The sequence below is a fragment of the Phlebotomus papatasi genome, chromosome 2 (genome assembly GCF_024763615.1).
Source record: "Phlebotomus papatasi isolate M1 chromosome 2, Ppap_2.1, whole genome shotgun sequence".
Taxonomy (NCBI): domain Eukaryota; kingdom Metazoa; phylum Arthropoda; class Insecta; order Diptera; family Psychodidae; genus Phlebotomus; species Phlebotomus papatasi.
This window is the reverse complement of record NC_077223.1, coordinates 100,800,804-100,813,844: the sequence shown is the minus strand read 5'-3', so window position 1 is coordinate 100,813,844 and position 13,041 is coordinate 100,800,804. Positions and strand designations below refer to the sequence as shown.

The 13,041-nt window shown below is 39.1% G+C and overlaps 1 protein-coding gene across 1 annotated transcript in view; it reads left to right on the top strand.

Annotated features, from left to right (window-relative positions):
* Positions 1-3,905: 3,905 nt before the first annotated feature.
* LOC129800395 (ATP-dependent RNA helicase DDX54) overlaps positions 3,906-13,041 on the top strand; it is a 16,114-nt gene continuing 6,978 nt past the window's right edge. Inside the window, exon 1 of the mRNA XM_055844740.1 lies at positions 3,906-5,783. Coding sequence (XP_055700715.1) covers positions 4,176-5,783 — 1,608 coding nt within the window. The 5' untranslated portion in view covers positions 3,906-4,175. The remainder of the gene's footprint in view (positions 5,784-13,041) is intronic.

The window sequence follows — 13,041 nt, the reverse complement described above, 5'->3', positions numbered from 1 at the left end:
CGAATTATTGTGGCAGTTGGTACACTGCAAAAGTGAGGTAATTTTTTACAGTCGTTCGATTGGTGTAATAAATTCGATTAATTTATTACATCCAATTAAATGAAATTTTATTTAAATCTAGTTTATTAAACTATGAATTAAAATTTTGAAATAAAATCTACGCCTAGCCTATCATAAAAAAAATTCAGGATATAAGGGAAGTGCACCACGGATCGGAATGTTAGAAGACATGTTTCATAATTGCTTGAAAATATGAGCCCCAAAACACTATTTGGTAGTTTTTTGTATGCCAATTTTATATATTAGTTATCCATTTATCTATTTCCGTGTATTTACGCTTTTGTTACTTAAGGAAATTAATAATACATAGGTTTAAATGCAAGAATGCAGTGTGCTCCGCGGATCGGAAGGGACTTGATTAGGTGTTCCACGGATCGGAAGGGGGTGAGCCACGGATCGGCAGATGTTTTGATAAGGATTCATCTCTTTTCTTGGTATCAAAATCACTCTACAAACTACTTCATCACTGTTGCACTGTGTACTGTATATTCGTACGAAAAAACTTCTAAAATTGTTAAATTTAATAACACTCTCACTGGTATAGTGTCTCTTCACAGCAAAGCATCCAATAATGGCCGTTAAGATGACAGCTGAGCGCAATTTTCCCAATTTTCCACGAAAATAAGTGTGCCGATCCGAGGAACAAAGTGAAATAGAACGTACTTGTTCGCAAAAAACAATTTATTTTCAATATGTCTTGTCGAGACAAATAAAAAGTGTATTTATAATGAAATTAGAATCACTGAGTATTCATTTTTCATTTAACATAGGTTTGTAAATCATATTAATCAGAGATAATTCCTCATATTCTGTCAGACAAATTCTCGCGTAAAATGTTAAGAAAGTGATGAATGGCGGATGTCTGGCTAACGGTGTTATCACACTAGAAAATTTCACATTGAAAAGTTGCTAATTAAAACTTCTAGAACCACTCTAAATCGCTGATTTAGCCAGGACATTATTGCTAGAATTGCTCAATGTCATGATGGCATGTGGGTTGTCAGATGAGTGATTTTGTTTTTGAAGCATTTCAGTCGTTTGAGTGAAAATGTGTGATTTTAGTGAAGAAGAGGAAGTTCTCATCCTGTACACTGCTTTTGTGTTGTGCAAAAGGACCCGCAAAGGGAAAAGAAGGAGGGTGTGGGCGAGAGATTGGCTTTTAACGCGACCTTCACATGGTTTCGTTGAAAATCTTTATGACAACATCGCAAGTGGAGATTTTTTTGGACACAATAATTTTCTCCGAATGACCGGAGGAATTTGAAGAGCTTCTTCAAATCGTAGGGCCTTATCTACAAAAGAAAACTACGAAAATGAGGGAGCCAATACCACCCAAATCCCAACTGAGGTGTGAGTTCCGGCGATTGGTGACTCACTTTGTCGCAAATGGCCTGAAAACCATCAGATCGGCTGCCTCTATTTTTGTATTCCCGGCAGTTGTAGTTCCAAGTTACGGTTTCCTGATGTACAGCCTCAATTAATTCGGTCACCATCTCATTTGACCACGAAATCCCAGAAGTTTATGAAGGAATATAAAATGTAGATCGAACACATTTTTGTTTAGCTTTTTTCTTACTTATCCTCTTCACCGATCTTTTTCAATGCCCTTTGCCCTTTCTTCTCCATCTCGTTTACGATAAATTGGCACTACTTTTAATCACAATTTCATCACTAATAAACTGGTGGGAGAGTTGAGGTGCAGAAACTACCCGAATGACTGCAATAAAGTAGTACCAGATGCAAATGTAATGAGCAAATTTTGCTCATTATTTGCTCATTAGTTATCAATCGTATTTATGCTATTTTAATCTATTTAAACCAATTTTTGTGACTCGAGTCTACTTTTTTATCACTAAATGAATCGATTTCTAAAAGTTCTTGAAGAAAATTGCACAATAGGGCATATATCAGCAACAATTGATGTGAATCACATGAAAATTTTCATGTGAAATTCTCTAGTGTGATACCACGGTAAGACTTTGATACAGTGATTCAATAAATTAGATAAATAATGACAATTTTGCTAGAAACTCAACGAGAAAATTGGTTCTATAGATTGAATATGAACCAACACAATGTACAAAAAAAAAAAAATCTAATTTTGGGGTTCCGATACGCGGAACAATCTTCCGATCCGAGGAACACTGACGATCGCTGGTACATTTCCCTTATTTTTCGTAAGTAAGCAGTATAAAGAAATCACAAGGCTACCAAAAATTATGATCATGCGATGTCCAATGAAAAATAAATTGTTCAAATGAAAAGTACGTCTCCTTGATGCAAAACTGAGGCTGACTGAACTATAGCCAAGTCATGGCAAAACTCCTGAGCAATTAAACATGGAATTTTGGATTCGTATTCATCAGTCAATTTCTTTTGTTAAAATAATCTTGCTTATCTGAAGAATAAATTCAGTTGAACCACAGATTAGGGTTACTTTAGAGTTAAAATTAAGCTAGGTTTAAATATTTTTTCGTATGCAGAAACGTGGAATAGTGCTTTGGCGTAAGCTGTTTTTCTCATACGACAACCCCATATCTTGGCTTTTCTGGCATGCCAGAAAATATCAACTCGTCAATGCTTTCTTTCGATTTACCAAGATTCCACGGCTTTTCTCGTTATTTGGTAATCTTGAACCATCGGACTTGCTAAAAATTCTCTAAAATAAAATAGGAATCAATATTGTGGGTATAAAGGGATGTGCATGTTTTCGGGGTGCAAAAAAAGCGCGACTCTTGTGACTCATGCTTCAATGGCGAAGCGACTCATTGAAGTCGCGTATGGTGGATGCTTCTTTTTATTTCAGGCAAAATTGGCTTTTTAAGAAGCTGTTAATAGAGTTAAAGCCTTATTTCTTTTCATTAAATCCACTAAAGTGCAGATTATATCAATTTTGTATCATTTAACAGTATTTTCGGGAAGAATTTACAGATAGATGTGGACAGGTTTATTCCATCTTTAAGCCAAAAATTATACCTCCGAAATCGGGTGTCTAATTGTTGACTTAAACGTTAATCCACTGTTTAAATTTATTCTAATTCTTGTTCAAACATTAGAAAACGGTGGATCATCCTCGAATTATCTTTATACTTCGATTCAACATTCGGCTGTTAGGGAGGTGTCCCACATTCCACACTAATTGGTCCCACTTTCCAAACTGTCTCGCTTTCTGAGTTTTACCTTACGAAGTGCTTCACGCGGATTCTCTTTGTTTATTTTTGACTCATTCAGGTGTAGATGATATTTTTCTTGAATATGACGGGGAGGGGGGGGGGTGAGAGACAGCGCGAATTAATTTATTTTAAATGGGAAATAGACTGCCCTATAACCATAAAAGTGGGGTCCACCAAGAAAAGAGGAAGGCCTCCCTTCCCTGTTCTATTCTTATACCTATTCGTTATGGATATTCCTGATATTCCCACTGATTTCTTTGAATATTCCTATAAGATACTCGCTTGACAGTTGGCTTCAATTTCAATGGTCCTGAGAAGCACACTATTGTCTCGAAAAAGCGGGAAATGGCGAGAAATTTTCTAATGCAAAACCTATGTTGTTTATAGCGAGTTTTATTGCTTCTATTAATATTAATGAATTTAATATTACGGTTACATATTCGTGTATGAAATGAGAAACAGCTAGATTCGTATTATGTTCTTTTTATCTTTTAGGTTATTTTGCCCTCAGGCCCTCAAATATTAATTAAATAAATATATTTTTACGACTTATGTACATAAATTAATACATGTTACATTATATACATTGCAGTCGTAAATAAATGTATAAATACGCGACACGAGTAGTGTAAAAAATCGAGCTTAAATTCTGCTAAATGCTTCAATTATGTTGTCACAGTGCTCCACTGTCAAAACAAATCACACGTGTTTTGTTGAAAATTCTTCCTTTTGTTAAATTTAAATAATTACCCTCAAAGTACCAGATGAATTAAGGAATTTATTAAGCAGAACAATTAAATACAGTGCTAGTGAAAAAGTAATAGTGAAAAAAGTGAAAATATCAGGTGACAAATCATAGAAATCTGCTGATAAACAATCTTCTGGATCCTGAAGGAATCTTCTGAAGGCAAATCCTTGGTCAGGTAATCATATCCTCTAGCAATGGATGAGTTAGAGGGCTTCTCATTCACTCCAAAAGTGAAGAAAGAGGAAAAGCAGGTGAAGAAGAAAAAGAAGAACAGTGGAGGCTTCCAGTCAATGGGACTGAGTTTGGGAGTCTTGAATGGGATCACGAAGAGAGGGTACAAGTTCCCCACTCCCATCCAGCGAAAGACAATTCCTTATATTTTGGAGGGAAGGGATGTAGTTGCAATGGCAAAGACAGGATCAGGGAAGACAGCAGCTTTTCTCATTCCGCTTTTTGAGCGTTTGAAGCAGCGGAAGGAGTCCGGAAGCCCCCGGGGAGTGATATTGTCTCCCACCAGGGAACTTGCTATTCAGACTTACAAGTTCATTAAGGATCTGGGGAGGTTTCTAAATCTGAAAACTGTACTGATTCTCGGTGGGGATTCCATGGACCATCAGTTTTCTGCCATTCACACGAATCCGGACGTTCTGGTGGCCACTCCGGGCAGGTTCTTGCATGTTTGCGTGGAGATGAATCTGAAGTTGACGGATGTGAGTTATGTGGTGTTTGATGAGGCTGATCGGTTGTTTGAAATGGGATTTGGGGAGCAGTTGACGGAGATTCTGCACAGATTGCCTCATTCCAAGCAAATGGTCATGTTCAGTGCCACTCTGCCCAGGATAATGGTAGATTTTGCCAAAGCTGGCCTCACAGATCCCGTCCTCATCCGTCTGGACGTGGAATCCAAGCTGCCGGAAGCTCTGGAGCTGAAATATTTGTACTGCAGGAGTGAGGAAAGGTATTCCGCTCTCCTGACTCTTCTGAAGCATGTGATCCCTGAAGACGCCCAGACGGTGGTCTTTGCAGGAACTCAGCACCACGTGGAGTTCATCTCGATGCTCCTGACCAAGGTGGGAATTTCCAGCACTTTCGTCTACTCCAATCTCGATCCGTCAGCCCGAAAAATCAACACGGCAAAGTTTCAGAACAAGAAAGCTTCAGTCCTCGTGGTGACAGATGTCGCTGCTCGCGGGATTGATATCCCGAATCTCGACTACGTCATCAACTTCTACTTCCCCGGAAAGCCCAAACTCTTCATTCATCGCGTGGGACGCTGTGCTCGAGCTGGACGTTCCGGAACAGCTTTTTCCCTTCTCTGTACAGACGACCTGGCCCACTTCTTCGATCTCAATGTCTTCCTCAATCGCCCCATTGACTTCTCTGACCCCAAATCTATCGGTTCCATCCCGGATAGTCTCCTGGAGAGCGAACAGAATGCCTTCCGGGAACTGTCGCAGCATTCGGATCTGGCCAAAATGTTCCAGACCACGGTCAATGCTTACAAGCAATACTTGAGATCCAGACCATCGGCTTCGGCGGAGTCCAACAAGAAGGCCAAAACCTTCAACAGGCTCAATCTGAAGACACTGGATGTGTTCGAGGATGCAGAAGGAGAGACCGGGATGAGGGAGAGGAAGGAGGATTTGGTGAAAAAGATCAATGACTACAAACCCGTGAGGACGATTTTTGAGCTGAATCCTCAAAAAACTGTTCAGAGCGAAGTGATGAAGGCCGAGAGGAACAAGCACAAGAAGGTCATCGAGAAGTTCAAGGCCAGCAAGGAAATCAAGGACAACGAAAAGGTCAGTGAATATTTTATTTCTTTGCCTTTCTTCAAGGATTCCCTGCATCTTAATTCTTGGTCCAGTAGGGGAATTTGACGTATATGTTACTTCAATGGTGGTATATTTCAGACTAGCTTATAATTACAAGTGGTGTGATTTATATGGGGGATAAACGGTACACATCATTTCCCCCCGCTAACATTGAATTCTAATACAATAGGTAGGAATTCTATTCTTTGTAGTTAACCTTGTTTTTAAATCGAAGGCGGCTACTACGCCTTGGGGTGGTACTAGGATCTGGAATCGGCGTAGGATGAGAGTCCGGTGATGGGCTATAAAATACATCGTCATCGCCCGACGACTCATGTCGTTGCGGTGGAGTAAATGGAATGCTTGGTCTCGAAGAACTGCTGCGTCTTTCAGTGACTACTCCTGTTCCCAACAGCATTCTCTCCTTCACAGGTTTCAGCTGGTCTCTATGGGCCTTTAGCCTTGTTCCGTCAACTACGATAACATAAACGACTTTAGATAATCGTTTTTCGACTACTGCGTGCTTCCATCCATGCGGTGAACAATAATATACGCGCTGTCCTTCCTCCAATAATTCAGTACTCCTGCTCTCCCTCACTTCATTGGAATTGTTATCCTTTTCGGATTTTCGCCTTCGTGGCCTTTTCTCCCTCTCCAATTCATTGTCTCGTGAATCCTGTATTTGAGTATCGTCCGGGTGATCGCTAGGTAGGTCATCATTTAGTACGCTTACAGTCGTCCGAGGCTCATACCTCAAAAGAAGACTACTCGGTGAGGTCTTCATCGTCGTCGTTGGGTAGTGGTTGTACCTGAAACGGAATGCGTGTATGAGTGACTGCAGAGATAATTTTTTAAAGCGAGAATCAGCGAAAAACTTTTTCAAGGATTGTTTTGCCGTTTGCACTGCTCTCTCTGCTATACCGTTCGATCTAGGATGATAAGGGGGTGTGGACATATATTCTATTCCATTTGACTTTAAAAATTCTTTAAATCTTTCAGAGAAAAACGGTGGTCCGTTATCTGAAACCAACAATTTTGGTAGTCCCCAAATTGAGAATAATGCCCTCAATTTTTCAATAACGTCGTCAGCTGCCGTAGAAGTCATTACAAAAAGATCCACGTATTTGGAATAACTATCTACTGCTAGCAAAATAGTTTTGCCCCCCAAATGCATAAAATCTATATGTACCCGTTCCCAAGGGCCTTCTGACTTGGTCCACGGTGTCAATGATAAATTTGCCGGTCTCGCTGAATGCTCTTGACATATCGCACAACTGGCGATGAAAGTTTCTAAATGAGAGTCTATTGCAGGCCACCAACAGCACGATCTCGCCATCATCTTAGCCCTAACAATGCCCTCATGACCTCCGTGCAATAAATTAAGAACATTTTCGCGCATTTTCTCCGGAATAAGGACTCTGTTTCCAAAATACACTAATCCCTTTTGCACCGACAAATTGTTCTTGTACTTTAAATAAGATTTAAGTGCATTATCATTGATCTTGTGATCACGTGGAAATCTACTGTTAATAAGTCTTATCAATTGCTGTAAAATTTTGTCTCTACCTGTCTCTTCTAAAAGTTCTTTTTCTTTTAATGGAATTCCTCCAATTACATCGATAAAATTTATGGAAATCGCGTGTACGCCCGTGGGTTTATTTAAAGGGAATCGGGAAAGAAAATCGGCGTTTCCGTTATTCTTACCCTTACGATACACTACCTCAAAGTCATACATTCCCAACAAAATTGCCCAACGCGAGATCCTTGCTGTTGCCACTGCATTGCTTCTTTTAATGTTGCCAAACAACTCTCTGAGACTGGAGTGATCCGTATACACGATTACTTTCCGTCCATATATGTATTTATGGAATTTCTTAGCTGCAAAGACGAAACTCAATGCCTCTCTCTCTACGTTAGAATATCCCTTTTCTGCTGGAGATAGGGTAGATGAGACAAAACTGATAGGTCTTTCAATACCATCAACTATGTGAGAGAGTACTGCTCCCACTCCGGATGCTGAAGCATCCACACTAAGTGTTAATGGTAAATCACTTTGATAGTGAGTTAAAATCTTATCACCTTGCAGCCACAGTTTGCTCTCTTCGAATACTTTTTGATGCAAATCTGTCCAAAGAAACGGAACTCCTTTCTGAAGCAATTGGTATAGCGGTGTCAACTTCGCGGATAGATTGCGAATGAATCGTCCATAATAGGATAATAACCCGATATAGGATTTCAACTGAGTGATATTTTGCGGAGGATGAGCCTGATTAATAGCTTCTAGCTTATCTGGCAATGGTCTAATGCCTTCCTTGGATAAAAGGTGCCCTAAATATTCTACCTCTTTCTCGAAGAAAACACACTTATTTAGGTTAGCTTTTATGTTAAACTTTCGCAATCGATTCAGCACTTTCCGCAAAATGTTTTCACAATCTTCTTTAGTTTTTCCGCCGATGAGAATATCGTCAATAAAACACGTTATTTGAGGAATTCCGGCTAAAACCTGATCCATGACAGATTGAAAAATAGCTGGACTTGAGCTCAAACCAAAAATTAACCTCGAAAATCTAAATAAACCCTTGTGAGTGTTTATGGTTAGTAGTTCTTGCGATTCTGGCGACACTTCGATCTGTTGATAGGCTCCCGCCAAATCTAATACACAAAATACCGCACAATTCGCTAGATTCAAGAAGCATTCATCGGTACGCGGCAAAGGATAATGAGCTACCTCTATGCATTTATTTACCGTGACTTTGCAATCGACGCAGAGACGCAGTTTCCCATTTTTCTTCCTCGCTACCACCACCGGTGAAGCCCACCTTGAATATTGCACAGGCATTAGTATCCCCATGTTCACTAACCTCTCAAGTTCTTTTTCGACCTCCTCTCTTAGCCCAAAGGGTACCGTATAAGGTTTATGAAATATTGGTTTAACTCCCTCCTTGAGAACAATATCCACTTTAAATTTTTTCACTGGTGAATTGTCCTCAACATTAAATACAGTCCGATATTCCTCAACGATCTTTGGAATGTTTTTCTCTTTCACTGATTCTCTTGCCTGCTTTATCGCATTGCACGAGAAATTTTCCCTCCAATTTGGATAAATTATACCAAGCCAATCTCTGCCACATAGTGGTAAAAATCTCTGTGGAGCATCGACAATTACAAGTCTCATATTCTCGAATTTTTTTCCCATCTCTTTTATCTTGAAATTGCAATTAATTTCTCCCACCACACTAATATTTTGCCCGGTTACCACTTTCAATTTCATCAAACATGGTTCAAGTTTGAACTGCCCAAAATATTCCCGATAATCTTTTAGATGTATAATTGATGCGTGCGCGCCACAATCGACTTCCATCATCATTTTATACTTACCAATACTTACCCATAAGAAAACGGGATCACTCACCGATACGTTTCTATCCTCTTCAACCATCTCGGCTTTGTGCTCCAGTCGAGCTGCTTTGACGATGGATGACAATCTCAGAGAATGAATTTTCTCTCCCAAACGATCGGAGTCCGAGTCTGATTCTGTGTCGATGTAGCGATCTCTGTATGAGTGCAGCGCCTTCACCTCCTTGTGCTTTCTCTCTTCTCTCTTGGTGTTGGAGCTCTTCCCTTCGAATTTACACTCTGCCGCTATGTGAGATCCCCACTTTCCACAATTGAAGCAACGAATGTATGGAGATCCAGCCTTTCTCTTTTCACCCTTTCGCTCAGTATGCGAATCTGCTGGTGTCTCTCTCCCACTTCCACGTTCATAGTCCTTCTTAAAGACTTTGCGTCTTTCTCCTGAATTTCTTGACACTTTAGCGATGCTTGATGACGTTGTAGGCTGTATAAGTTTCACGTTTTCCTCAGTAAGCTCCATGTTTAAAGCCTTTTGCAGCACATCATTGAATTTCTTATGGTCATCGTCAATCAACTTTGTCTGGATTCTACTGTTACGCAACCCGCACACAAACCGGTCACGAAGCGCCTCATCCAGGAAATTTCCATAAGAGCATGACTGTGCAAGATACTGCAAATCGGTGGCAAAATCACTAATTGATTCACCCTCTTCTTGAAACCTCTGATGAAACTTAAACCGCTCTCCAATTTGGCTCTTTTTGTGTACAAACTTGGCCATCAGCACTTCCTTTATCTCCTTGTAGGTCAAATCCTGCACTTTTCGCGGCTGGACAATAGCTTTAAGTGCCTTGTACACTTCCTTCCCGGCAAATGTGATAAACACCGATGCTTTTTTCTTGTCCTCAGTGATTGAGTTCACCGTGAAAAAATACTCCATGCGGTCCATGTAGTCTTCGAAATCTGAGGAACCATCCACATGGATATAATTTTCTATGGATCCGAAGCATAAATTGCTTCCCGATGTTGCAGATCCACCTCCTGATGCTCCTACTTGTGCACTATTTTCTCCACCTCCTGGCATTTTTAATCACTTCACGATTTTTATCACTTTTTTCACTTAACCACGTGGGTCACTTTGTCCACTGACGTCGCCAAATGACGTATATGTTACTTCAATGGTGGTATATTTCAGACTAGCTTATAATTACAAGTGGTGTGATTTATATGGGGGATAAACGGTACACATCAGAATTCTGTAATTTTCGTGGCATTGTCACGCGTGAGTTCGGAACCTGACAATGCCATTCGAGCTTTTTTTGTCATATCATATGAGTTCGAAAATGCAATTCATCGAATTTTTAATGAAAACCCTTTACTTGATGATTTTATGAAAATACAATACGTCTTGGTTGATTTGTTTAACAAAATTCATTGTCATTTGAATTGCCAGAAATCTCAAATATGTGCCTTCTGACAATGTCACGTGAGCTGAAATGGCAATGTCACGGCTACAGAATCGCATTTTCGAAAAAGATTTCCTGAGATTCGAACCCAATTAGTCATATGGCATTGCCAGAGCGTTACAGAATTCCTCTCCAGGATGTCTATTAAAAACGTTCCGAGAGTTTCTTTCAATTAGGGGAACACGGGGCAAAATGTGGAAAGAGCAAGGGGTGAGTCATTTTGAGAAACTCTTGTCCATTGACCAAAAAACGCTTCATGAAACCCATAAAAACAGAAATCCTTGTCCCAATTTACTTCCGAAGTCCAAATCTGAATCGAATCTGCATTCACTCCGGATTGCACGAATTTCAAGGTCACCTGCAAAGAATCTTAGCTAGGCTTATCACCGGTCATTTTCTATTTTAAATACACTAAGTCCCGGGATTATGCACATTTTCGGGACTGAAAAAACACGCGAAATGGCATTACGTATCGAGAAATTTTGCATACCTGCAGGGGCTTTCTTTTGAATAATTCTGCCGTAAAACGAATTTCGCGCGTTCAGACAAAAAGATTCAACTGTTTAATAGAAATCCATTAATAAACAGTACTTTTTGGAGAGAGTTCTTCAATAAATTTTTAGAATATTTAAAATTTTCACCTTATAAAAAGAAATTAAAGTTTTATTCTGAAAAATAAAAATAGTGTTTTCAAATTTTCCGCATAACAATATAGTATACATTCAGGCGTATCCCGTCTGACAAAAGCCAAAGGGGACCCAGAGTTGGGCCATTAATTAACACTCAGTTTTAGGCACTACACGGTAAAAAATTTTGGCACATATTTGTTCCAAAAATTAGCTCGTCCATCGACACCATAATTTTTGGCACAATCTTGTTCATTTTACGAGACTCGAAAAGATACCCAATAGGGTAAAGGCTCATAATTTTGTCCAGTTTCTTATTTTGGACACATTGAGGATAAAATTGGACACTAAAAATAAATTGATTAAAATGATGGATTTTTATTCCAATATTTGATGAATAATGAATTCTATCTTAATATTTGTTCTTTTTGGAAGATTTCAACACTAAATACGTTAAATTTTGAATATGATTTGAGTTGAAATTTCTTTGTTGAAAATGCAGTGTGAGCAATTGCTTACGAGAAATATGACAGAACTTCGTGTTTACTTCAGTCTTATTTAGCTGTGGTGAAGTACTAACAATGTTTCTTCGTTTTTTTTTTTTTTTGAGTGATATTATTGAATATTCATTGAACATTGTGTTGATTCACATTAAGGATGATTTGTACATTTGACTTGAAGTGAGATTTGCCTTGTGAATTACGTTTTTCGTGTGAAAAATGGGTAAATTTCTGCGAGGTTCACCAGAGAGGTGATAGTCCTTATTTTGGACAGGTGTTTTTCTCACGAAATTTCGTGAAGTTTTAGCTTTTGGGATGACTTGGTTGGACAAATGCCTGGAGAAACAAAGAAGCATCATCTCTACGAAAGAGATGTAGCGAGAAAAGCCTTGAAAGGCTCCCGGAAAGGCCAGGGAATGAGCGAATCCGCGAGTACTTGGAATACCGAAGTCAACTCACTTTAATGAATGATATGGAAAGTTTCCGGGCTTCTTGTGACATTCTACGTTTCCCTTACATAAACAGGAAGAGTTCTTGGTAAGATTGGTTCATGAAATGAAGAACAATGGGCGTCCTGTTGAGGCGAATTAGCTGTCCAAATTTACAGCCAAATTGTCCAAATTAATAACCATGTTGTCCAAAATAAGAGTCAAATTCACCTCTGCATATCAATTCATTTTTAAACGTATTAAAACTAATTTTAGTAAAAACAAAGACAATAAACCCTTGGCAAGTTTCTAAACAACCCTTTTGAAAAGAGAGTAACAAAAAAGTCAATTAGTATCGAAAATATAGAACTTTAAACTTGGAACATCGATGCTTATAAGCAGACTGTCCAAAATTATGAGCGTTTACTCTATTAGTAACGAATTTGTTCCAAAATGTAGCTCGTCCAGGGATACCGAAAATTTTTGGAACAAATTTGTACCTTCTAGGAGGAACAAAAAGATACCCAATATTAGTAACGAATTTGTTTCAAAAAAATAGCTCGTCTAGTATAAAATCGTATCCCTCCTTTCACTCAGTCACCCGTCACCGAAGCGAAGAGGACGCCAAATCTGTGGCAATTTTCGTGCTTCATGGTTTCCCTTTTTTAACTCTTTCGTCTCTTTTGGGACTCTGAGTACCCAAAGCAGCATATGAATATTCAGTGAAAAATAGTGTTTTTTTAATTATTCAGAACTGAGAAAAATTCAATTTTTTTGGATGATTACAAACTATAAGGATGTCCAAATGTAATTTTGATTAAAAAATTGTGAAATTGGCTTGCAGCATATGCTGCGGTCCGGAATGACTTAATTCG